The 27,978-nt window shown below is 46.1% G+C and overlaps 1 protein-coding gene across 1 annotated transcript in view; it reads left to right on the plus strand.

Moving 5' to 3' along the window:
* Positions 1 to 27,978, plus strand: part of SLC15A2 (solute carrier family 15 member 2) — a 603,602-nt gene that overhangs the window by 533,702 nt on the left and 41,922 nt on the right. Inside the window, exon 19 of the mRNA XM_078682022.1 lies at positions 1,040 to 1,150. Coding sequence (XP_078538148.1) covers positions 1,040 to 1,150 — 111 coding nt within the window. The remainder of the gene's footprint in view (positions 1 to 1,039; positions 1,151 to 27,978) is intronic.

A 27,978-nucleotide genomic window follows, 5' to 3' on the forward strand; every position in this document is an offset into this window, starting at 1 on the left:
GTTGAACTGTCTGGTAGGTGCCAGGACTACTCAGGCAGCCTTCATGAAGAAAGAGAGCCTCCACTTATTGTATTTTGGTATTTACAATTACAGAATATTTTGTCAACGGAATGGTTGGCGGCCTCCATCACAGTTTTACGCGGGTCATTTGAGGCGATCTGGGAACCGTGATTGTTGCTTCTTTGTCAAGGAGTTCCCCAGGTTGCATGCCCAACTCAATCACACACCCTTTATTCAAATAGTATTGTAGTTTTGATGTTATAGTGAATTCTTTGTGAGGGCGGACTATCTTATAATAGCAACATTTAACAGACTTGAGCTTATGGGGAATAACGTCAGATCGTTTTCCTCTCTTGAGGGATTGGGAGGGGCGAATGTTCTAAGACCTATTATGTTGTTACCATGTTGTCAACTGTGATTGCATGACTGAACTATATTTGCTGTTTTGAAGGTTAAATATAATAAAGCTTATATGGTTAAAAAAGAAACCTATATGGCATATCAAATTCCCAGCAATACTAAGCAGGGAGCCTTTGCTTTCGTTGGTCCTGTTGCCCCCAGTACAAGCGTGTGAGTGTTACGCTATGTAGTAGAAGACTTGAACCAGTGATGGAAACTCTATTGTACAGGCAGTGTGACGCCTCCATTGGTTAATGAAGAACAGCTTATTGTGTCGAACTGGCACCAAGGTTTGAAATCGGGGTGCAGGAAGCCAAGTGCATGGCGCTAGATCCACATGCCATATAGGAAGTGGGTTAATAATAACGCAGAGAGGGGGAAGGAGGTTTTCCATGCCCTAGGCTGCTTTTTGGGATTGTCGTGCACTTAGCAGATAGAAAGAAAGTGTGTGTGTTTACGTGTGTGTGTATGTATGTGTGTGCACGCACACACCTGTGTGTGTGTGTGTGTGTTTGTATAGAGGATATGTATACCTTTTAAAGAATACGCAGACTGGTGTCTAAATCCATAGTATACCTATCATTGATCTCTGCAAAGTTTGCTTCAGTGCCCTCAACTCTTATAATGTGCTTCTTTGCAGATTCTTTAATGCTGGAAACAAAACCATCACAGTTAAGCTGAATGACAAGACTCTCGCAAACAGAACTGGAAGCTTTGAAGTGTCAGATTACACTGCATTGGAAAGAGGAAGGTAAGCACCAAATTCTATTTCCGATAAACTTATTTATTTGAAGCTCACATTTACCTTCAAGAAACATTTCACTATGAGTATTGCCCTATAATAAAATACTATTTGATTTCACTAGAAACCTAAATGATGTAGGTTTGGAATCTATGCACTTCAGAATAAAAGTGCAAGAGTGTCATTTGGAACGCATAGTTCAGTTTTAGTCAAGAAAATCTGTTTTTAATCTGTACTAAGTCCAAAGAGAATAGTCCCCGGGGTAACCTCCACTTGTCGGCGAAGCACATCTGGCAGAAATTCCTGTACTTTGGTCCAGTAATTTATTATCGCCGGGCAATCCACAAACATGTGGAAATCATCCGCTGCCGGATGTTTACACCTAGGGCAATAATGCTCTAGTCCAGTGATCCTGACTAATTTTCTGGGTGAGATATATACTCTATGCAAGGTGTAAAGATGATTTCTTTTGAGGGGAGCAGGTTTAACAACTGCCTAGAGCATGGTAAAGGAGTCTCCCCACAGGTTCTTAATGTTGTTAGGATCTAGACTAGTAACATTACCCCAGAGTTTTTGGAGTTCGGGTTCTGTCACTCCCTCAACCTCTAGCATGGGCCAATACCAAAAGGATACCTCACGCTTCCATTTGCCCCTCCTTGATATTGAGTCGAACTTTGAATTTGATACATCAAAGTCCCAGGATTTAGTTGCCCACCATCCTGACAGCTGATAATGCTTAAACCTTGTAAGGGTCCCACCTGTCATGCTAGAAAGGGAGTCCCAGCTCAAAAGCTGTGAATCTTTCTGCAAGTCACCCCAGCACATTAAACCTGCCACCTTAAGGGGACGGGATAACTGGTCATTAAGGCAGTTTGGCGTGCCTGGAGAGTCCCAGATCGGAGCCCGGGATGCATAATATGGAATTTTTAAACTTTTTCTGATATATAGCCAGTTCTTCAAGGCAGCACCCAGGATCTTAAGCCTGACCCTTTTATAAAGCTTTGGATCGCCGTATTTAAAGAGGAAATACTCTTGCCCTTGGGGTATACCATGCAATAAGGCTTGAAACAATAGACCTAGTGAAGATGCGTCTGTCTTATCGGCCAGTATTCTGACATTTTTAAAGTGGAATGAATGACAGTAAATAAGTAAATCTGGTAGGGCTAACCCTCCTGTTATTAAACTTCTCCTTAGCTATCCCACCCCCTTACTTCTCCTTTGCCCTCCAAATTCATCGTCTATGTTATCATTTTGGCAAGGCGCAGAGATATGCAGGGCCTGGAAGGATGTAAAAGCACCGATTTTCACAGACTGTCTGAAACATATAATCCTTACAAGTGAATCCGACATGGCATGTGGCAGTACAAGTTATGATAAGATCTGGGCGGCCCTTGTGGCTTGGTGTAACAGATAATGGTGTTCCAATGATTTTGCCCGGGCACTGTTGGCTCTTTTCCTCCAAAGTAACACGGGGTCATCACGGTAGTGTGAAATGGAGTGGATTAAGAAAGCAGTAGTTGCTTGAGGGATATACATTTCTCACTCTGCACGGGTCTCGAACATCAGGGCTGGAATAGGTTGGCCAGCGGAGAGAGGTTGTTGTTTCCCATCAAGAAAGCTCATCATGGTGTATGCGGAATAAAAAAAAGAAGAAAAAAAAAGAAAATCTGTTTTTAATATTTGGGAAATGTAGGATCCTTGTAACCCTACGAACGCCGAAAGAGAAAAGAGACATACGAAAAAGTGTTTAGGAAGCTTTTATCTGAGGCATTTAGATTGTATATCATTCGTGCTATTCTATAGACCAGCATTATTAACTTTTTGACTTCTGTCTACCCCACACTAAATCATTACTGGAATACAAGGATCCCCACTGTATTCCACCCTGGACTGGAAACCAGCATTCTAGGACCGGTTTCGGGGTTTCACCCCTTAGCAGCACTTGGGGCATGTGTGAACGCGGGTGGGGTCGATTTTATGCAGTTTAGCCAGTGTCGCATAGGCTCTCCATAGAAAGTGGAGAAGTTGTTTATGTCTATTGTTGAGGGATATCTCCGTGTCTGAGCACAATATTATTTCCTTTGAGGGTCTGACAGAGGGAACATGAGAATGAGAGCCATGCTGGCCTTGTACAGTTTAGATATTATGTGTTTCCCTCCGGTGCTGGAGATTATTAATTTTAAGGGAGGGAACTTTCCGGCTCTAGCAGAAATCCAGGGATCTGGGCGCTCAAAGCCCTCTGCAGCCTACTTAATATAAACTGATCTATATATGGGGCCCTGTGAAAATGGGCATCTGCTGTCCTTGACTATACGTGCCCTCCCCCCGGGAAGAGGTCGCCTACTATGTCAAGAGAGTATTTTGTGAGGGTGTGCCATACCAGCCCCTCTTGAGTGATCGGCAGTCAAGCGGTTATCAGCCAGAGGAATAGCCGAGGAATATAACAAGCGATCGCCTGTCAGGAGGGACAGTTTTTTCCAGACCCAGATAGTCGTTGACACCTTTTGTATATCATGGGGGTCTCTAGGGAGGCCCGGTGTAGCACTGCGGCAGCAGGGTCGTATCAGCAAGGTCCGCTTCTGGTTTTGTTTATGGGATCCGGACATCGGAGTGAAACCAGTGGTATGCAAAGCTGTACAGGGTCACCAAGTAGTAAATATGGAAATTAGAGACTCCGCACCTCCCCCCGGTTTGTATGGCAGGGTCATAGTGTTTCCCAACTGAACCTGGGTCTTCTGCCCCCCCAAACCAGGTCCGTGAGGGTGTTATGCAGCATTTGGAAAAACACAATGGTAAGCGGGATGGAGATGGTGTGGAACATATACAGGAATTTGGGCAGCACCACCATTTTAATGATAGCGACTTGTCCAGCTAGTGATACAGGGAGTTTTAGCCACCGCTCCACTTGTAAATTTAGTTTACTTAACACTGTATTATCTGCTCGGTCTCCTTGTGTAGGTCTATCCCCAAATATTTAACAGATGTTTCACACCATGTCCATGGGAATTCGCAGTCCATACTTGCCGCTACAGTCTCCAGTTTATTTCGAGCCCACATAGCCCACCATATCAGATTACTTCTCTAATTATTGGCGCCAGGTTCTCACTGGGGTGCCAGAGGTAAAGTATAATGTTGTCCGCGTAAATTGTTATCAGGAGTGGGCCAGTTTTGAATTGCAACCCCCAGTGAAGATGGCATTCTTGTAAATGGCGCATTAGGGAGTCAAGTGTGATAATGAAAAGCAGGGGCGATAGTGGGAATCCCTTTCTTGTGCCACATGAAAATTAAAAGGAGGGGGACAGGGTCCCATTTAGTTGGATTCGAGCCGTAGTTTGTGAGTAGAGTAGAATAATGAGCACTATAGATCCCAATTGTATGCCTAGTCAAATGCCTTTTCAGCATCCAGCAGTGTGGCAACTGCAGGAATGTCAGATGAGACCCTATGCAATACTGCAAATAGAGTGTGCAGGTTCAAGGCTGTTGATTTGTTCAGTACAAAATCCAATTGGGCAGATGAAATTCTTTGGCCAAGCAGGAGGGATAGTCGTGTCGCCATCATCTTAGCTAGGATTTTTTTTATCGACATTCAGTAAAGAGAGTGGCCTGTACGAACCACATAACTGTCGATCCTTCCCTGGTTTAGGAAGTAGTATGAGAACCGCTTCTCGCAATCTGGGTGACAAAACTTTGTTCTCAAGTGCCTCCCTTTTAGAAATGGGAGTTTTGGCAGGCTAGGGCATGTGCCAAAGCCAGGTAGAAACCACCACTCTAGTCAGGATAAGGGAGTTACACTCCTAAAATAACCCCTGCTTACCCCTTGGTAGCTTGGCACGAGCAGTAAGGCTTATCTTAGAGGCAGTGTGTAAGCATTTGCACATAACCAACAGTAATACAGTGTAAGCACTACAAAAGGACACCACACCACTTTAGAAAAATATCAAATATTTTTATATGCTTAAGACAAGACCAAAAAGGATTAAAATCTACAATACAGTACTTAAAAATCCACAGTTATCAAGTACGCTTTGAAAATAGTTCCTTGATGTCGATAGCTCAATTCGGGGCTATCACGGCGTTGTGAGCAAACATATCCAAACAGTTCTGGCTAACCGTGGCATTGCAGGCCAGCTACGGTGTCGGGAAGACCTGCAAACAGTACCTTTTAGAAATGCAGGGCGTCGGCGTCCTCTCGTTGAGCTTCCGAACACACGGCGTCCACAGGCTTCGTTCCTAAGGTCGGCGCAGGAGTCATCTGGGCCCTCAAAGTCAAATGCGTTGCAGGCCCACCTCCTCTCTGTTGGAATCAGGAGCGCTGGCGTCGGCAGGTGTTGGGTGCTGCGGTGCGAAGTGCGGCATGCAGTGCCCTCAGATTGTGGTGCGAGCAGCTGCTCGTGGCGGCATCAGATGGCGTCGTTGTTGAGACCAGGGTCGCGGTGCGAGATGAAGATGGTGCTCATCACTGTGCTATCAGGTCACGGTGCAAGCAGCGGTGTTGTCGTTGCTGAAGCGCTGTCGTTGGCTGACGAACTGGAGTCGATGGTGCCGGCGTCGGTAGGCCAAGGCTGCAGTGCGGGATGAGGGCGGTGCGTTATGCAACTCTTCGAGCGGTGCCTGCAAGACACGGTGCAAGTAGCGGTGTCAATTTTGGCGTGGAGCGTCGTCGTTGGGGTGGCCCTGGCATCGTCGTAAAGCGAGGCGGTGCGAAGTGCGGTGCCCACAGGTCACGGTGCGAGCAGCAGCTCAGTGGTGGCATCAGCAGGCGTTGTCGGTGAGACCAGGGTCGTGGTGTGGCATTGTGGAGGTGCCCTCTGCGGAGCCTTCAGGACATGGAGTCCGCAACAGCATCGTAGAGGTCGTAGAGTTGCATTTCTTCTGTTGCAGCACAAAACACACAGTCCCCAGTGCTGAGGGCAGAAGAGCTTGAAGTCTTTGATGTTTCTGAGACTTCTTGAACAGGGGGCAAGCTCTACCTCAAGCCCTTGGAGAAACTCACCAAAGTAGATTGCAGAAAGTTCAGTCCAGTCCTTTCAGTGCCCAAGACAGAAGCAGCCACTGCAGGCCAACACAGCAAAGCACACAGCAAACTGGTAGTCCCTCCTCACAGCTTCTCCAGCTCTTCTTCTTGGCAGTCTTCTTGATCCAGAAGAATTCTAAAGTTCAGGGGTCTGGGCCCCAATATTTATATCTTAAAATCCTTTGATCTATTAAGCAGAGAGTGTCTGTGCCCAGCCAGAACCAGTTCTGCCTTCTCTGGTGTGAATTCCTGGCAGGAGGTGGAGACGGCATTGTCAGAGGAAGAACAGGTCCTTTGAGGTGCAACGAAATCTCCTCCCCCTTCCCCCATTGCAGCCCAGGTCTAGTCAGCCCTTTCCTGGCCCTACCTAGACTATCTGGAGCCACTCCTGCTCCCCAGCCTTCGGTCATCCAAAATCCAGACAGGCAATCCACATTCCAGCAGAGGCACACAGTATGACTGAGCTAGAAAATACCTACTTTCTAAAAGTAGTATTTTCAAACACAGAATGTAAAAATCACCTTCACTAAAAGATGCATCTTTTGATTCTGAATTCAGGCATACTACATTTTATTTCCCTACCTAGTTCCCAGGGCCAGTTATGTTTATAAGATGTTATAAACAAACTTCCCATTCTGTCCTAGGGGGAACAGGTAGCCTTGCAATAGTGAAAAATGAAATGGTCTGTAATTCACTATCAGGACATATCACACATACCTGGGCATGTCCATCCTTTCACATACACTGCACCCTGCCCACAGGGGTACCTTGGGCCTTCCTTATAGATGCCTGACATGTATGAAAAGGGAAGGTTAGGGACTGGCAAGTGTGTGCACTGACCAGGTTGACATGGCAGTTACCAACTGCGCGCAGACTGTGCAATGGCAGGTCTGAGTTACCTTTTTAAGGCTACTCACATGGGTGGCACAATCAGTGCTGCAGGCCCACTAGTAGCCTTTGATTTACAGGCCTTGGCACACTCAGTGCACTTTACTAGGGACTAACAAGTAAATCAAATATCCAATCATGGCAACACCAATCCATATCACAATTTACACAGAGAGCGTATGCACTTTAGCACTGATTAGCAGTGCGAACGTGCCCAGAGTCCTAAAACCAACACAAACAAGTCAGGAAAAAATAGGAGGAAGAAGCCAAAAGTTTGGGGATAATCCTGCAAAAGGGCCATTTCCAACACTCCTGATATACTTCACAAAGGCACGGGCAAGAAGGGTCTTGTATGTTTTATAAAAAATGCCAGTATAGCTGTCTAAACCTGGTGCCTTCATACCATCCATTTAATCAATGCTCTGAGTTATTTCCTCTGCTGTGAAGGGTTTCCCCCAGTAATTGCTGATGTGCGGAATCCAGCCACACCCATTGCAATTTCCTCCAAGTATTGCGTTCTCTCAGCATCATAGTCTGTCACCCGGTTTGTGTACAGATCAGTGTAATACTTAAGGAGTTCATCCTGTATAGCTGGTGTGTCTGTTATTTGGGTGCCTTCACTATTTTGGCGACTCGTGATGTATGTGTCAGGGAAGTATGCCTGTCCCAGACTCCACCATGCTTTATTTGTCCCCACCCATTAGACTCCTTAGCTGCCCATGTGCATTTCCCCGCCCCATAAATGCTGCTTCTTCATTGGCCTGCAGGAGTAGTTTTATGTGCAAGCTAAATGTCCTTGGTTTTAGCAGTTCTTGCTTATGGTGGGTAGCAATTCTTGTTGATTTCCGCATTGCTCTTTCCCTGTGGCAAGCCTCTTGTTCCAGCATGTGGAGGGGCGGGGTTTGCCTCGTGTTTGCAAACACCTGTCCCTTTGCCTATAAATAGACACGCCTTGCACATGCTTGGCTTACTTTCAGCATTCCAAGAGGTTCCTGTACATCAGCTGTCATCAGCCAGCAAGGAGATTCCTCTCTCCAGATGTAGAGTGGCCTCAAAGGATGAGTCAGCTCCAGAGCCTTGGATAAGCTAAGAGCCCTGCATTTCTTCAGGTCTTCATGTCTTGACCTTATGAACTCAAACTTGAAGTTTCCTTATGATTAATCTGTGACTTTTGAAAAGAGACAAACAGTGCTTGAGGAGACTATTTCCTTAGTTTATTTACCTCTTTGCTCACTAGACTTTCAAGAACTGAAAGCTAAGAAGCCTGGATATTTCATGGAGCTTTTATTAGTGACATGCTGGACTATTTCCTTAGTTTATTTAACTATTTGCTCACAAGACTTTCATGAACTGAACACTAAGATGCCTGGATATTTTATGGAGCTTTTATTAGTGACATGTTGAACTGTTTCCGTAGTTTTTTTTTACTCTTTGCTCACTAGACTTTCAAGAACTGACAACTGAGAAGCTTGGATACTTTATCAAGCTTTTACAATTAACATGTTAAACTGAACTCTTCAGCATTTATATATTTTATGATAATACGCTATTAGAATTTTGGCAACTCAGATACAAAGTGTTATTGCTATTATTGTCTCTTGTTTTCTGAGTGCACGGATGAATGGTGCCATAGTGTTTTGAGATAAAAAAAATGTGTTCAGCCTTAATTTATGTTTCTATTCAAAACTATATTGTTCCTGAACATTAGACAGTGGAAACAGAAACACAGGCATTATGTTTCACCAATGAATCAGTATAATTTGAGTTAGCACGAACTGTTCTTTCTTAAGTGCGCATAGTGAACGCCTCAGCGCAAATCCTGTGGACAGAGATATGACAGGCTTGCAGTTATCCCTGCAATCGGTGATTAAATTTTATTTATCTTCATATACTCTCTGTTCTATGCCATTTTGTGCATGTGTTTCTGTACGGAGAAGTGCATCAGTACCCCATTGTTTCTTTGCCAAAGCATCACACGATAAACACTGTAGATTTCTCAGAGACCCAAGACGTGGTACCCAGCTGGACCACGTTGAGTGAAGAAGCAGTGTTTGTTTTTCTTCTCTAATTTCTCATCCACTTCCTCTTCCCTTTGGGAAGCCCTGCCAGTGGATTTGTTTAATCACAACACTGAGAGGTGTTCCAAAAGGTATTGGGAGCATACATCGTTCATAGCCCCTGCAGACATCCTGAGATTTCAGGTGAGTGGTCACGCCACGTCCCTACAGTATTGTTGGCTTCTGGGGAGCAGCAGTAGTCAGGCGAATGTGTGCCCTGGTCTCTCCCCCTCCCCGTACCTCCTAGCAGCAGCGTGTTTGCTTAGGAAGTGTGTTTCCCTCTCAGCCGTCTCACAGAATTCAGACAGCAATGCCATCTTGGAATGTAATGTCACCAGTGTTTCATGCGCATCTTGTTCCAGATCCCAATCTTCTAGTTGTTCTTCAAAACGGAAAAGCGTGCACCTTAGGTCTGTTAGGATGCTGGAATGTTTTGAGATACAAATCCCTCTCATGTAAGCTTTAAAGGCTTCCCATAGTGGGGCCCAGGATGTTACTGATCCTGTATTCAGATAAAAAAATTCAACAATTACCGCTCGAAGCTCGGATCAGAAAATCTCGTCACCAGGTGCCTGACCTCCATTGTGTCTCACGGCCGCCAGCCCTGGGCTCATGTAGTTTAAGAAGGACCGGGGAGTGGTCTGATAGTGTTTTGGGGAGGTTATGTATAGTTTTGTGTCATGGCACCATATTGAGGGACAGCATCCAATAGTCCGGTCATGTCCATGTGTCGTGTGGTGCTGTGTAATGTATGTGGGCAGACTCGGATGGGTTGTGATGGTGCCAAATATCTAATAAGTTGAATGTTTCACAGAGTTCCACCATTGCCCGGCACGCCTTAGGTTTAGAATCGGAGTATGGGCAGTACTGTCGCATTTGGGGTCTAAAAGTAGATTGAAGTCACCACCCATGTAGATATAGTGTGCCTCCACTTGATCAATCTGAGCCTGCATATTGCAAAAGAAATCTAGACTGTACGTATTGGGTGCATAAATACAAATAAAAGTCAAGCAGTACCCTAAGGTGGTCGCCACTATGGTGTAGCATCCTTCAGTGTCAGCGCAGGTCATCGAGGATTGGCATGGTATACGCTTATGTATTAAAATGGCCGTCCCCCTGGCGTATGTGCTGTAGCTTGCAAAGTAGCGATGCTCCCCCCATGTGGATGCATATCCAGGTGATGGCGTAGGCGGGAGGTGAGTCTCCTGCAAAAAGGCTATGTCTCCTTTGTGTCTTTGTAGTTAGTGTAGAGCCTGTTTGCCTTTATGTACATTATTTAATCCCCTAATGTTACATGTAACTAGTGTTAATTCCGAAAAAGGGGATAGCATACCCTGTGTGGCCATGTGGAGCATTTAGTGAGGCTAGGTGTGTATGACTAGTGCCAAGCTGTGTAGAAAACAGCAACCATAACATGAAACCAATACAAAACTTCCCGTTTAAGTCTAGTTACTCGTTTCCCCTCCCCCTCCCATTCCTGCCATATCCATAACAGGGAAATCCCAGCTAGACTTAGTTTTCCATTAATATAAAAGAAAAATTAAATTCTTATCTGAGTTTCAAAAAGCTATGATTCGCATTAAGGGGGAGGCGACACTATGCTAGTTACCCATATTTTTTGGATGGTTCAGTTACTAAAGTATGAAGCTACATTTGCAATATTCTAGCTACAGAAAGCTTGAGCAGTGTCTAGGCATTTTGCTCCATTGTCATTCAGTTCAGTTTTCATGTGTCAGTGGAGGCCATGCATCAAGCAGGCAGCACTCCAAGGAAAAGCAGTCCGTGCTGGCCCCGGAGTTGCTGTCTGGTAGGGACCCTATCAGCTCATCCTTCCTGCGTGCCCCCTGGGTCCCCCTCGGTCTCTGAATAAGTTCGGAAAAATTCCTGCACAGGGTGTCAAAGAGTTGTGCTTTACCCTCCACCACTACATGGATCTGGGCAGGGTAAATCATGCCATATTTTAGGCCCAGATTCTGCAGCTTGACCTTGACTCCGGTGCATTTATGGTGGGCTTCTTGTACCATGGCAGTAAAATCCAGATATAGGGAAATTGCGGAGCCCTGACCTTTCAGTGGGCCTTTTTCCTTATCCAACTGCAGCACAGTATCCCTGTCTCAGTAGTTGAGCAGACGGGCTATTAGGAGCCTCGGAGGAGCAGCCTGAATTAGGGCAGGGGCCCAGAGTTCAGTGGGCTCTCTCAACTGAGAATGAGGTTGTGAAGGATTCTTTGCTGAATAGTTCCGTCAAGAGTGTTTCTACAAAGTGATCCATGCTACCAGTGTTTATAGTTGCCAGGACACCCAGGATGCGTGTATTGTTGTACCTACTTCTCACCTCTAGGACTTCATTGCCACTGTTTTGAGGAGTTTTTCCATTCGGTCTAATCTCTTTATCGACTGACCAGCGCCGTCCTCAAGGCCGGAGACTCTACCCGTAAACGTGTCCAGCCGTTTTTCATGAGTGTCTATGCGTGCCCACATTTTGTCCAGCCACTTCTCCAGGGAGTCAAAGCGTCCATCCAAGCCCTGGATTCAGCCCTGAGTTCCACCATTAGGGCATCTACACCCACCAATTCCACTCCAGCAGGGCCTGCTGCTCCAGTACTCTCAGCCATTGTCGCTTTGGGGTTCTTCTCAGGGCCTTTTGATTTTTCAAACTGTAATTACCTCTGTTTGGGGTCCCTGCGGACCATCGCCTGCTCCGTTGTTGCAGTTGTATATGCCCTAAGCTGTCAGGGCCTCAGGAAGGGCCCAGACCTGCCAAGGCACTGGTAATAGGTGTTACCCTTCTGTATATTAGGCTGTAGGTGCTTCGACTTTCTGTGGCTTCTTCAGTTCTCCTTTCTATGTTTTTAGGCTGTGGGGGTGAGATAGTAGCCACCAAGTAGTTCTAGGTATCCACTGCTGCTAGCGGCTGCAAGCGCGTCAGTTTCCTACCCCCTACCCCTCTGGAGCAAGGCCCAGTGTTGAGTAAATATCCACAGAAATCTTGATGGAAACAATGAGTTTATTGGTAAAAATAAGAAGCACTCCCTGAACACAACTGTAGGCTCCAAGCAGTCAGTGGTAACTGTCATACAGTAACAGTTATGGCAAAGAATACACATGAACAACTGTACAAGATAGCGAGGCAAGTACATTCAAGTAATAATACATCACGAGATATATTCAAAGAGAAACACAAGCGCGAGTCGCGTACAATGAATGTATACCTGAAGTGAAATGTGAGCGCGAGTCAAGCGCGAGAACACACGCGTGCATGAACGCGTGTATGAATACATACACTACACACCTTCCCTCCTTATAAAATGAAACAAAAAAAACAACAAAACAAAAAAATTGAAGATTAAACTTTGCTCGTTATATAAGCAACAAAATCTGACAACCATTTGGGTTTTCTAGTAGTTCTCTTGGGTAAAGAAACATCTTGTTGGACACCAACATTTTGATTGATAATGTCATTGTTTGAACAACAAGGTATTGTATCAGTATCTTGATTGGTGCAACAACTACTCGAACAACAGGGAATCGCAGCTGTGTCATCACCAGTTTCTCCTTCACCTAAATCCTCATCTAAATATGACAAATCAGGATGTTCAAGAATAGGTTCTTTACAATAAACATCCTTATCAGCCTTGAGAATAGCAATCCTACTGAGATTCCAAACTTTGTTATTTGATAATCTCACAGAATTTTTTAATACTTCTAAAACTTCATAAGGGCCCATAAATGCACTTTCTCCTTTCTTAACCTTCCATGGTTTTTTTACTTTTACCATCATACCAACTTCAACTATTGGGTCCTTTTTTGAACCAAATTTCTCATCAAAATACTTTTTATTATTGCAATGAGTGCGAATAAGATTTTCTTTGACTTTGCTTAAATCTACATTTGAAGAAGTAGAATTGACTAACCATGACGGATTCACTTTAGTTCTGGGAACCCTTCCTCTCATGATTTCAAAAGGAGAATATCCAGTCATGGAATTCATGTTTGTCCTATACATCCAAACTTTCTTAAATATTTCAACTTCCCATTTTTTGTCATCATTATCAGTAAATTGTATAGCACTTTTAAGAACCCTATTGAATCTCTCTATCACCCCATTTCCACCAGGATTATATAAAGAAGTAGTGGAATGAGTAATGCCAAGTCTTGAAAAATAATCTTTGGCTTTCTTCGAATTGAATTGTACACCATTGTCAGAGATAATTCTTACTGGTAATCCTTCTTCAATAAAAACTTTATCAAGAAAATATAGTACTGAATCAGTATCTATTTTCTGAACAATTTTGATAATAGGCCATTTGGAAAAAATATCAATAGCTGCAATGACATACTTAGATTCATAACCAATGGCACCCATAATGTCAATAGCAATAGTTTCCCATGGATTGTTAGGAATAGTATGCGCACCCATATTTGGTTTAAGAGTAACTAATGATTTATCAGAATTCGCACATACAATACAATTCCTAACTAAACGTTCAATAAACATATCCATCCCTGGCCACCAAAATAATTGTTTAACTTGTTGTTTGGTCCTGACCATGCCATTATGACCTTCATGACTTTGTAAAACTATAATTTTCCTCACACCTACTGGTGGAATAATACGTTCTCCTCTTCTAATGATGCTCTCACAACATGAAAGCTCTGTTCTCACTTCCCAGAAGCTTTTCAACTCTGAACTTAAACACTTTTTTCCAGGCCAAGTACTAGTGACGTAATTGGCAACACTCTTTAAAATTTTATTATCTTTAAATTTCTCCTTCCATAGAGTCTGATCAATAGAAATGGGACCCTCATCATGAATCATGGCAATCTGGAAATCATCCCATTCATTGTGTAAATCTTCTTGCCTGGGTAAAGGCATCCTAGATAAGAAATCAGCAGAAACATTGTCCTTACCAGGTACATATTGTATAATATAAATAAAGTCTTGTAAACGCATGGACATGCGTGCAATGCGAGCTGAAGCTCTTAGCATGCCCTCTGTAGTAAGAAGCCGTACTAAAGGTTTGTGATCGCTTCTCAGAATACATTCCTTACCCCAAACAAATACCCTGAAATGTTCCAAAGCCCAAACACATGCTAAAGTTTCTCTTTCTATCGTGGAATACTTTTCTTGAGCAGGTGTAAGCGCCCTGGAAGCATGTGCAATAATAACTTCCTTTCCTTTATTAGTTTTTTGAGTAAACACAGCACCTAAACCCTTTGAGCTAGCATCAGTAGTGATGATGTTTTGTAAAGAAGGATCAAAACAAGTGAGCGCACTTGCAGAGCAGATAGCATTCTTCACATCACAAAACTCTTTCTCACACTCATCCGTCCATTCAAAAACAACTCTATTTTTAATTAACTGTCTGATATTATATGTTCTACATGAAAAATCAGGCACATACCTGGCGTAAAACTCGACTAAACCTAAAAAGGATCTCACATCATCTTTGGACTGAGGATGAGGAGCTGACTCAATGGCTTCTAAAAGTGAAGGCTTTGGCTTAATTCCATCTTCACAGAGTTCGTGGCCTAGGTAATTCACAGAATGAACACCAAATTTACATTTCTCGTGCTTAATGGTAAGACCATGTAAATTAAGTGCATTCAAAACTTCTTCAAGAGTAGCAATATGTTTGTCTTTGTCATCATTGAATACCAAAATGTCATCTTGAAAACAGATGACATTTTTACAATCTTTTAAAATGTCCTGCATAACTCTCTGAAAAATTGCTCCCATCCTCGTCGCCAAATTGTTGAGTAAATATCCACAGAAATCTTGATGGAAACAATGAGTTTATTGGTAAAAATAAGAAGCACTCCCTGAACACAACTGTAGGCTCCAAGCAGTCAGTGGTAACTGTCATACAGTAACAGTTATGGCAAAGAATACACATGAACAACTGTACAAGATAGCGAGGCAAGTACATTCAAGTAATAATACATCACGAGATATATTCAAAGAGAAACACAAGCGCGAGTCGCGTACAATGAATGTATACCTGAAGTGAAATGTGAGCGCGAGTCAAGCGCGAGAACACACGCGTGCATGAACGCGTGTATGAATACATACACTACACCCAGCCAGACCGCAACGTCCCACAGCTCAACAGGGCCGGTTACTTCCAGCAGGCCCATCTTCAGTGTGACTCCCAGCAATGGCAGCCAGCTCCCCACCTGGTTCTACTCAGTCCAGTGCAGTGGTGCTTTTAAAAGGCCACACCCCCAATCTGCAAATATTATTTAATAATCTAAATAGTTACAGAACCCCTGATTAGGTGTAGCAGATCCCCTTGGGTCCACGGATGACACGTTAAGAACCACTGGTTTAGAATATTCATGCTTTTTTCAGTGACCTTGCAATGTTAATTATATGTAGGTCTATCTGATCACTCATCTTTCCATCTATCTAACGATCATCTGTCTATCCCTATGTCTTTTCATCCATCTGTGCATCCATCTATTTATCTGACTCTTATACAGCACATAATAGGTGTGTAAAATTGTCTAATATTTTAACACAAAATACGATGAACATTTTGTGAAATTATGGGAAATTCTACTTTTACCACATATTGCTGGTAAACAAAACTCATGCGAGATACGACAAGAGACTGGTTTGTATAGAGAATGTCTCTGGGAGAGATTTGCATAAGCCAGTCTCCCACAGGCAAAAACTGATTTTAAACTTAGTGATGCAAAATTTCTTGGGGCAGATTTATGAGTTCTGGCGCATCTCTGCAAATCAGCAGGGATGCGCCAGAACTGATGCGTCACGCAATTCCCTCCTTGCGGCACCACAGATGCGCCGCATTTACAATGCGGCGCACCATGGTGCAAGGAAGGGCAGATGCGTGACGCATCTTGTGGCGTACGGGCGGCGCATTGCTGGAGTAGCGTCGCAAGTGCGAAGCAACTCCTGCAACGTACAGAGGCCACCCATACATAACGTGGTGCGTCACTCCTTACGCCTGCTTCAAGCAGGCGTAAGGATTTGACCCAGCAGCGTCGTAAAACTGACTCAGTGAAATCTTGTAGATTTCACTGCGTCAGTTTTACCAGGCTTTCCTACGAGGGAGCGCCCACCCTGCGACAGAACGCCCACATGAAACCTGACGCAGGTTTCATGTGGCGCAGGGCTTTACAACGTGACGCATCTGCCTAGATGCGTCACGTTGTAAATAGGTCGCAGGGATGCGCCACGTTTCGGCGCCGTTGCGTGACGCAACGGCGGCGTAAACGTGGCGCAAGTCCGACAGAAATCTGCCCCCTTGAATTTTGCGTAATGTAAAATTTGCCTTTGGGATTAACATTTTTTATCCAGGCCTCAATGCAATACTGACCCAGCTCCTGTTTGTTTCAACAAAACAGTCTAAAGGTGCCATGTTTGGAGCTCTTTATTGAATGTGTGAGTTGTGCCTGACTGAGGATTCGAAAATTACTTTAGAGGCTTAGGTGATTGGCTAGTAGACAAGGGGGTTCCAGTCTCTTCTAAACTAGGTGGCCTGCCCTACCTTTTGGGTAAAAGGTGCTCACTAGACCTGTTTAAAATATTAAGTTTAAATTTGTGCAAAATAAAATTGTATATTTTGTACTACATAGGCTCCCCTAATTCTGTGCTCCCAGTATGATTAATCAGTCAGTTTAATTTGTTCCCCAGTGCCCCCTTGGAGACCACAACTTTTCACGCTGGACCTTTTTGGCCAACACTGAACCATTGTCCTTCTTAACCATTGTCAACCCCAGGTTCACATATTGGGGTACCCTTGTTCCTTTATAGACAGTTAAGTACTGAGCACTGGAAACCACCGGCTCAAAATAAGCACCGGCTGTAACCAAGAGATGGTGCAACTTAAGACATCTAACCACAGCAGGTGCCTTAAAATGAATGGTGATGAGGCAAGTACCTGGAAGGCTATTCAGTTGCGTCATCGGCACTGGATCAATATAACTTTGCTGGAGTCTTCATCGCCTAGATGGGGCTGAACTATTGTACAGGTAAAACTATAGCTCAACCGTGTGGGACTAGTGCATTATTCCTCCTGGAGACTTAGTTGTGGAGGTGGCCATGGGGCTGGATAGCTGGGTTCAAGCACAGATTTAGGAGCCAATCCATAAGACACGAGGAGACACGCAAACAGAGAACCTGATCTTCAATGTCCTTTGATATTCAGGGAGGAGGGGACAGCTTGGAGAGAGATGGTAGTGAATGAGAACCATAGAAGAAGCAGTGGAAAGGCTTTGGTTGTGATACTAGACAATCTGCTTGTTTTAGGGTTACATGAATGTGAAACCATATCTGCAAGACAACACAGCATGACCTGCTGGTATTGTTGACCCTTTCTTTGGAGGCTTTGCATTTATTTGTGCAGTAGTTTTCATAGCTACTGTACAAAATTTTATTGAACTAACACGTGTTCTTCTAGCATATCTGCATCAAACTTTTAAATCTAAAATTCTGTTTAAAAAACTCCAGGAGGGACACAGATCTTCTAATGAAATGAACATGCAGCCAAGCTAGGAATAATAAATATACGATTTCCATGAATTTGATTTCTTTAATCGTCTAATGTACACAGCAAGTGTTAAAGCATCCTGAAGGGGTTATGCACAATGAGTACCTTTCGTCATTGAAGGTTTCTGTGTGATGAAAAATCTCAGTATGAAACTGGACCATGAAAAGATGTGCAGCTGTAATTTGTAAAAATGTAATTTGACCAAGTGTGATGTTGAATAATGATCTTTAGTAATGATTTAAGAGTAATTCTAGGCGTGCTAATGATACAACTCTGAATTTTCTTTTCTCTCTCCTTTGCTTTTCTCCAGCTTTCACACTTCCTCATGTTCCTCCTGTCTTCTGCTGACTGCTACTGTTGCACTCTCTACGTTTGACAAGCCTAGTATCAGCAGAGCATGCTTCTTCTACTGGATACCTTTTCCTCAAAACAACTTGGGGTTTTCCGAGAGAGTTCCCAGGAGTCAGAGCAAAGGCTGCAGTGAATTGATTCATTAACAGGACTAGAATTAGACAAAATGAAGTATGTGAGGCTGTAATTCATTGCTTCTGAAATATACTAAAAAGTTGGCATGCTAAAGCCATATGTCGGATAGGTGCCACTTTACTGACATTCAACTAAGTGAATGTTTTTTATTTAGGCAAAGTGATTGAAATAGTTCTTGCTAAAAATCTATTTTGCTGGAATAATTTTTCTATCTCTGGGTTTCCTTGATGTTAAGTGCACATGCTCATGCATGCCTTACCATTTTAGCTACTCCTTGGTGGAACTCCAGAATGGTTGATTTTCAGGAATTCCTTCCCAGGGATCCTTCTTCTAACAAAAGGGAGTACCTTCACTCAGTGGCCTACAATAGGGCTGCTTCATCTTTCTGTGCCAGTGACTGTATAATGAGGTTCTGGACGCGTAGGGGCTGATTTTCTTAGAATTTCCGCAACGCAGTGCAGCAAGGCACGTTGCTGTGCTGCGTTGCATGACAGGGAGGGAGCTGAAAAAGCACCATATCTACTAAGATGCGGTGCTCTTCAGCTCTCTCCCTTCACTTGCAAACTTGAGGCTAAATATCACCAACACAGGTACTCTTGCACCTTTGTGAAAGGGTGCCTACATTATGGGCAGGATTGTTGTTGTGCAGGAAGGCATACCTTTCTGCACAAAATCAATCCGTAGAGGCATTTTCCTCTTTCTATGTGTGCAGCAGAATTCAACACACATAGAAGGAGGAAGTAATGAGGAGAAAGAAAGATATTTCTCCTCATTACGCTTCACTATGGAAGGCATAGCATTTTGATGCATTCCCAGCTGGCTACAGGTTTGCTACATTTAGTAAATCTGGGATTGTCTGAAAATCCATGGGTGGATGCATGAGAACGGCAATACTGCGCATGGGGCACCTGGTGAAGTTATGTTGTTTCTCTAGTGATAGTAACTCTTTGAGAAAATATATATTTTTGTTACTCAAACTCCTTTTTACGTTTTGCCTGTACAGCGCTTGCGCTGTGCTTGTGAAATTTATTTAATTTAATATGAATCTTAAAAGTGGCTTACACCCACCCCCTTGCTTTCCTTGCATTTTATTGGCTTCTATGCTTTCCACTTACTTTCCTTCTGGTACTATTGACTGTAGCATACTGTTTCCTGTTGTTTCCTCATATTGTTCCTTGTGCTTCTATTATCAGTTTCTCGCCACTAAAGTTCTGTTTCCCTCTGCTTTTGTGGAACTATTTTTTTAAGGTAGTGCCTGTACATCACTTGCGTTTGTTAAAATGACAGTGTTGCCCCCCTGCTTGTATCCTCATCCCCTGACCTTTTCCCCTGGTGCGGCAGTTTCACCTCCCGTGCTGCTTCTCCCACAGATTTTTGTATCTCCACACAGGTAATGTTATTTGTGTAGTGTCAGTGAGTTTTCATCCGCGGATGCTGCCCTGGCACTGGGCCGTACTTTCAGGTGACTCCTCCCACTAGGCGGCTAATTGAAGCCATTGCAAAGGGATTGCTAGCCCGGGAGTGGCTGCAGCCCTGGAGCGCTCTCTGCACGCCGGACGATTAGGAAGGTAGCCACTTGGATTTTTAACCTCACTCCTAGCAATTTATGCTGTACTGTGGGCATCACTGGCAGTGACTGGAGATCAAAGAAATCAAGCTTTTGCTGCTTTATACACATATAATCACATGTTAAAATAACTGTCATGACCTTGAGATGCAATATGCAAAGTACTCTTTTGTGCCAATTAGCTGCACTGCGAAAGCATGGAGATTTGGATTCCTTTAGCTCCACTCATTTACCGCTAATGGCTGATGCTTCAGAGCTGATTAGTGTGTCTATTATTTCTCTTGTTATGGAAAGCACTTGCATACCATGCCAATGTGGTGTGTGCATCAATCAATCAACAAATCAGCGAATTTGTATAGCGCACTACTCACCCGCTAGGGTCTCAAGGCGCTGGGGGGAGGGGGGGTGCTACTGCTCGAACAGCCAGGTTTTGAGTTGTTTCCTGAAGGAAAGATGGTCCTGGGTCCGCCGTAGGTGGATGGGGAGGGAGTTCCATGTCTTGGCCGCCAGGTAGGAGAAGGATCTTCCTCCGGTGGTTGTTCTGCGAATACGTGAGATGGTGGCGAGGGCGAGGCTGGCGGAACGGAGCTGGCGGGTGGGTGTGTAGAATGTCAGGCGGCTGTTGAGGTATTTGGGGCCCATGTCGTGGAGAGCCTTGTGTGCGTGGGTGAGGAGTCTGAACGTGATCCTCTTGCTGACGGGGAGCCAGTGCAGGTCTCTCAGATGGGCAGAGATGTGGCTGTGATGGGGAATGTCCAGGATGAGTTGTGCAGAAGCGTTCTGTATCTGTTGGAGTCTTTTCTGGAGTTTGGCTGTGGTGCCAGCGTAGAGGGTGTTCCCGTAGTCCAGTCGGCTGGTGACGAGGTCCTGGGTGACCGTCTTCCTGGTTTCGGTGGGGATCCACCAGAAGATCTTTCGGAGCATGCGCAGGGTATTGAAACAGGATGATGAGACGGCGTTGACCTGCTTGGTCATCGAGAGGGAGGAGTCCAGGATGAAGCCCAGGTTGCGTGCATGGTCCGTTGGCTTGGGGGTGGTGCCCAGGGCGGGGGGCCACCAGGAGTCGTCCCAGGCCGAGGGGGATAGTCCCAGGATGAGGACTTCCGTCTTGTCCGAATTCAGTTTCAGACGGCTGAGCTTCATCCATTCCGCAACGTCTTTCATTCCTTCCTGGAGGCTGGATTTGGCGGCGGTGGGTTCGTTGGTGAGGGAGAGGATCAGCTGGGTGTCGTCAGCGTAGGAAATTATGTTTAGGTTCTGTTGGCGTGCGATGGCTGCGAGGGGGCTCATGTAGACGTTGAAGAGGGTGGAGCTGAGCAAGGACCCTTTCGGATCGGAGGGTGGGAGGTGGACTCTCTGGGTTCTTCCGGTGAGGAATTGAGATGATCCACTCCAGGGCCTTCCCTTGGATTCCGGTGTTGCTGAGGCGCTGTATTAGGGTGTGGTGGCATACGGTATCGAAGGCTGCTGAGAGGTCCAGGAGGATGAGGGCAGCTGTTTCCCCGTTGTCGAGCAGGGACCTGATGTCATCGGTGGCTGCGATGAGGGCGGTCTCGGTGCTGTGGTTTGCTCGGAAGCCGGACTGCGAGGGGTCGAGGGATCCGTTTGTCTCGAGGAAGGTGGAGAGTTGTTTGTTGACGGTCATCTCGATGACTTTGGCAGAAAAAGGGAGGAGCGAGATGGGGTGGAAGTTCTTGAGGTCCGTGGGGTGCGCGGTGGGTTTCTTCAGGAGGGCGCTGAGCTCGGCATGTTTCCAGCTCTCCGGGAAGGTGGCGGATGCGAAGGAGCTGTTAATGATGTCCCGGAGTTGGGGTGAGATGATGGAGTCGGCTTTGTTAAAGATGTGGTGTGGACAGGGGTCGGTTGGGGAGCCGGAGTGGATGGTGTTCATCATGCGGGTGGTGTCTTCGGTGCTGACCAGGGTCCAGGTGCAGAGGGTGGTGGTGGGGGGCGCTGGTTCGGTGGTTGGGTGCGTGGTCTGTGCGCCGAAGCTGTTGTGTATGTCGGCGATCTTGCGGTGAAAGAACGAGGCGAGTGAGTCGCAGAGGTCTTGTGAGGGTGTGATGTCGTTGTTGCAGGCACTGGGGTTGGAGAGCTCTTTAACGATGCAGAAGAGTTCCTTGCTGTTGTGGGTGTTGTTGTCCAGACGTTCTTTGAATGTTGTCCTTTTGGTGGTGCGGATCAGCTGGTGGTGTTTGCGGATGGCGTGCTTGAGGGCTGTCATGTTTTCTGTTGTTTGGTCGTGGCGCCAGGCTTTCTCGAGGGTGAGGCAGGTCTTCTTGGAGTTTTTGAGGTCGTTGGTGAACCACGAGGTTTTCTTGCTGCCGGGTCTGCTGGGAGGGTTCTTCAATGGTGCAAGTTCATCGGTGCAGTTGGAGAGCCACTGAGTGAGGTTGCGGGCTGCTTCGTTGGGGTCCCTCGTGTTGTTGGGAGGGTGCTGGCTGAGGGAGGAGGTGAGTTGGTCGGTGGTGATCTTGGTCCAGCTTCTGTGGGGAACCTGTTGCGGGTGATGGTAGGTCGTGGTTCTCCTGAAGTTGAAGTGGACGCAGCTGTGATCTGTCCAGTGAAGTCCAGTGGAGTGGCTGAAGGAGATGTGCTTGCTGGAGGAGAAGACGGGGTCTAGCGTGTGGCCGGCGTAATGGGTGGGGGTGTCAACCAGCTGCTTGAGTCCGAGGTTGGCGAGGTTGTCCAGCAGGGTGGTGGTGTTGCTGTCATTGTTGTTCTCCAGGTGGAAGTTGAGGTCCCCTAGGAGGATGTAGTCTGAGGAGGTTAGGGCGTGCTGGCTGACGAAGTCTGCGAAGGCTTCGCTGAATTGTGTGCATGGTCCAGGGGGTCTGTAGATGAGAGTGCCTCTGAGGGTGGTCTTGGGGGTCGGTGTGTATCTGGAAGTGAAGGTGCTCGGCGGCGGTGATGGTGTCGTCAGAGTTGGTCGTAATGCGGATGGTGTTTTTGTGGACGATGGCGATGCCTCCTCCGGTCTGGTTGACGCGGTCCTTCCGGGTGATCTTGTAACCTTCCGGGATGGATATGACGATGTCGGAGGCTGAGGAGGCGTTCCAACCAGGTTTACGTGAGGAAGGCGACATCCGGTGCTGTTGTGTCGAGGAGGTTCCAGAGTTTGACGGGTGGGTGGGTGTTCAGCAGGATGCACTTGAGGTGATTGTTGCTGGTGCCTGGCCTGGCGGGTGCGGTGCAGGTCCGGAGGCAGGTGAATTGGCAGGCTTGGCAGGTGAAGGGTCCGTGGGTGCCTTTCGGGTTGGCTTGGTAGCAGGCGGGGTTTCGGCCAGCGTTGAGTGCGTGGAGGGTGGATGCGTTGTAAGTCTGTCATGTGGGCTAGCAACGTCGGGGGCCAGGGGTCTAGGTGCTGGGCACGGTCCAGGCGCGGACGGGCGTAGACGGGCTTGCCTTTGGCGTGCAATCGGCGCTCCCGCTGTGGGAGCAGGGTGGCGAATGGGAAGGGTACAGAAGGAAGAAGGGGCGGGGCCGCAGGGGAGCAACAGCAGGGAGCAGGGAGGGGGGTGAGACGAGTGGGAAAACGGTCCTAAGGGCGGCGAAAACAGTGGGAAAACAGTGGGAAAACAGGACACAATACAGATTCAGTCACGAAATAAACAGCAAAATACAGTGAAAGAAACACCTCGAGAACAGGGGCCGCGGCGAACTTGCAGTGGCAGCGGGGGAGACCGGGCACACTCAGAGGGAGCCACGCGGTGCGAGGAGCGATCGGCCCTGGGGGCAGGGTCAGGTCACAGCTCTCCGCCGCGCGGACAGCGCTTTAAATGGCCGGTGGAAGGGAGGATCAGCTGGGAGGCGGGAGCGGGGTGGCGAATGGGAAGGGTACAGAAGGAAGAAGGGGCGGGGCCGCAGCGTAGCAGCGGCAGGAAATGTGGAGGGGGTGAGACGAGCGGGAAAACGGTCCTAAGGGCGGCGAAAACAGTGGGAAACAGTGCACAATACAGATTCAGTCACGAAATAATCAGCAAAATACAGTGAAAGAAACACCTCGAGAACAGGGGCCGCGGCGAACGTGCAGTGGCAGCGGGGGAGACCGGGCGCACTCAGAGGGGGCCCATCAAGCCTCGCTTCTCAGTACCGCCATATTTGTAGTCGGCAAACTCCCGGTCTTCATCTTGACAGGGATGGTCTATTGAGACCACTTGCTAGTGTGTCTCTGATTGTGGAGGTTTCATGCAGGGGCGTGACACAGGCCCCTGCAGCCCCCGCAGTGCGGGGGGGCCCTCACCCTCCAGGGGGCCCCATCAGCACGGCACTTCTGCCGGGGAGCTCTAGATTGAGTCCGGAGGGGGCCCCTTCATGTACCCTGCAGGGGGGCCCCCTCAAGGTTCGTTACGTCACTGGTTTCATGGGTTGCCTGACTCTTGCCCCACGCTTTGCTATCCTCCACTTTATTCCTCTCACCAGTGAGTTTCATTATGGTGATTAGCACCTTCAACTCCTTAATGATCTCTGACTGTTTTATTTGCTGTTTTATACAGTGGAACTCAGCTCGAAGGTCTGGAGGTCATTAGAGGGACCGGGCGACTTTGGCGCTGTATAAAACAGCAAGCAAAAGAAAAGCCTCTCTTCGCTGGTTTATAATTATTTCATATTGTTTATTGCGAGGGATGCACCGAGATCCAGTTTTTATTATGTTTAAGAGGGCGAACCAGAGGAAACATTATTTATGTTTACACACAGGTGAAATGGACGGATGGCACAGCCATGTAGTAAATGATAAAGGCTTTTATGACAATCGTCGAATAAAACTTGCTTGACTGACTGACTGATAAAAGCATTAACTTACTCATACTTCTCAATTTGTGATGATCACGTGATTCTACGATGGTGGTGTGGTTCTGTGGTGGTAAATGTTTTGTGTTACAAAATTAGAGCCAACGTCTATGAGGGAGCCTGTGTCCCCAACATCTGTGTGTCAAGCAACTTGATTGACTGCCAAGAAAAAAGGCAGGTCACTCAGGGGTGCTGGAAATGAACCTTCATGCTTTACAGACCACGAAAGGTTTCTGTGCGCCTACCAGGTAGTAGAGGGGGAGAAGGAAGACCTTGTTAGCTTTCGCCTGCACAGTGTGTTCTCAACACCTTTGTGCCCTGCCCCAATGGCTGGCACTGTGAGATATTCATACTGCCTTTTATCCTCAGCTCCGGAACTTTCAAACCTGCTGCGTTATAAACAGCCATCCACAATATGTATGTATTTCGATTTATATAGCGCACGAATCACCCAGGGGTCTCAAGGCGCTTGCTTAGGGAACCCGTCCTGGTATTCCCCTGTGAGATACCCCGGCAGGGTATCCACAAGGTGAAAGCCAGGCATCCCGCCGCGAGGGGCCGTAGTGGAGATTAAGCAAGCTATTGCCCAGAGTCGCAGAGTGTGACCCCGTGAGTCGAGTAGGCACCGGAGCGAGAATTGTCAAGTCCGTGGAATTTTGAGCCCGAGACCCGCCGAGGCGGGGAATCGAACCCTGGTCCATGGCCGATCTCAGCTTTCGGGTCTGCCGCCTCTAACCACTGAGCCACGCTTCTCCACAATATGAACTTGCGCACAAACTTACAGGTGACCCACTTCATTGTATACAATATTGCATGTCTTATATTCTTTACTCCTTTTTCCAGGTCTCTTCTTGAGGCCGGGAAGAACATTTCACAGCTCTTTGCATGATTACTTCATGAGCCTGCTCGAGTATGACACGCAAATCAAGCGTGCTTGGCCACTACATGTTTTATTCCGCCACCATTTACCTAATCTCCCCACATTATACTATCATCAGTTACTGCACAATATATTGGCTTTCTCAAAAAGCAAGTCATAACACTTTTATGGAGTTTCAGTAACTTATATTGCATAACTGCTCACCATGCTAAATCTTAATTCAACAAAAAAATGATATTAATCACAGAAGCCAAACCTAATGCATTCGGCGTGTGTATGTGCCTCACTACGATAAAGCCGTTGGATAGAGGGGAGGGCCTTTAATTTTCAGCTCACCCTAAAAGGAAAAATATTGACAAATAATCAGACAAAAGCACATTTCAAATTATTGACCCTCACTACCTTAGGCTCTGTGGAGCACGGGGAAAGGCCGTTTTTAGTTAAACATTAGGGTTACTGCCCTGCTTATTTCATGATTTTAGCCAATTCTAGCCCACTTTCCAGGCATTTCTGCCACTTTTAGTGGATAGAGGGATGGCTCCTTACTTTAAGTGCAGAGGGAAAATGTATCTTTTATTTTTCTGTTCTTAGATGTAGGGAGGGGTGCGGGCTGGCCAGAGCAGGGGCCAGGGGGAAGAGTGTTAGGCACAATCTACGTGCACATAACTGTTTGGCCAGCCATCTTGGCATTTGCATTACAGCCTGAGTGGTAAACATGCACAGGCTCCATGTCCCCTCTGAGTGCCGAACCATGGCGCAGACCAATCACAATGCTGCTTAGGGGAGCCTGGGTGCTTCCTGCGACAGAGAGGCGTCGGAGAGGCCGCAGCTAGCGATGCGACCAGCAGGTAAGTTTTCTTTAAGCTTTATTTTCTACCCCTCACCCACCCACATCCCCCTGCCCCTCCCCCCGCCACCATTTCCTACCAACCACCACTGGACAGATATGTGCCAGGTACCAATATGTTCACAACATGGTGATTTTAAATCAAGGGGAGCAACAGATTAGTGTTTCATTTTTGAAGTTCAGTTCTATTTGAACCCCAACACTTTCACAGCATATAAAACCATACTCTATCATCTTCACCAAGCCACATCCTGTCGCTCTAAGGGATCTCTGACTTACAAATATTTTAGAAATGTTACCTGGCAAACTAATGGTAAGATCGATGGCTACATCCCATGACATTTTTTTAAGATAAGTTAGACAAAAGGTAAAATTCACAAGTGGCACTAAGCAATTTACAGATGTTGGTGTAAAAGAGTGAAATGAAAAACCCTCCTTACAAGGGGGCTGGTGATTGGTGCGATATTTATTGCACATACTAAATAAAGTACGACATTGATGGGCCAGTGTTTCTTTTGTGTGATAAATACCACCTACTTTCCAGGTTTTCCCTAAATAATAGGGAATAACCTGTGGATTTTGGTGCTTAATGCACCAAAAACCGGAGGAGGTCATGGTTTGTCCAACACATTTTTCCAGGTCTTTGTACACCCTAAGGAAGCACCATCTTCCAAAATGTATTCAGTGATGCGTTCCTAATCACAATAGACGTAATTCCGATATGTGTGGTAACAAAAGTTACTGCATTTCTCGGAATGTAACGGTTCACTTGTAATGAGGTCCTCATGCTGAATTGCTGAACTCTTGCATTCGATAATTTTTCACGACCGAATGGTGTGAGCATGTCCACAAATCAGCCTTAGTAATTTCGTGCAAAAAGTACTGATGACTCCAGACAGGAAAACTGAAAATGCATAAACTCCATGTTGTTTCACAACAGATTTAAGATCAGGAACAAGTTGAAGAGTGCCAGGACGAGATGCATATCTAAGCTCTTCACGGTTGCCTTCAAAAGATAAGGGAAATTATTTCTAAAAGAAAAAACATAAAGTGGATCTGAAATTCTTAATACGTTTAAGAGGCAAAGTAGGCTGTCACTGTAATATATGGGAGCGATAAATAGTTCATTGAAGTGGCCAAACATGGGCAAAGTTTCTTTTGGGGATCACCCATTAAGGGCCTGATTCTGATGCGGCTAGGAAAGCATTCCCACCTAGGGCCAGATTCTGATGCGATTAGGAAGGCCTCCTAATGACATTTGCTCCTTCCAAATCGGATCAGGAACGTGTTTTCCTGACCCAGGGCCCAATTATGATGAGGTTAGGAACATATGCTCCTATTGAAGTCAATGGGAGTCCAACCAAATCGTATCTGGAAGCATACGGATGCATTCTACTCCGTCAGTCGGACTCTCCCGATCCGAGTGGGTCGGAAACCATTTCCAAACCGATTCGGTCGGGAAGCTTTCCAACCCGCATCAGAATCAGGCCCTAACTCTCCTCCTACTGTTCAACGCACCTCTCAAGCAAGCATCCTTCTAGTATACAAACTATACAAAGAGGTGGGATATTGCAACTTTAGCTATGTGACTCTATGATGGCTGTGGTTTCTGGAGTGTACATGGATGATACACATCCACTCACATATTCCTGGATTGCAACCCATGATTTATACAAGGCAGGTGTAGTTAAACTAGCCAGCCAATGCACAATGCCACAGTAGGTCTCAAAAACCAATCAGGCATCAAACAAATGAATGACTGTTGTTGGCAACTGTTAGTGATGCAGACATG

This window comes from Lissotriton helveticus, chromosome 3_1 (genome assembly GCF_964261635.1).
Source record: "Lissotriton helveticus chromosome 3_1, aLisHel1.1, whole genome shotgun sequence".
NCBI lineage: Eukaryota > Metazoa > Chordata > Amphibia > Caudata > Salamandridae > Lissotriton > Lissotriton helveticus.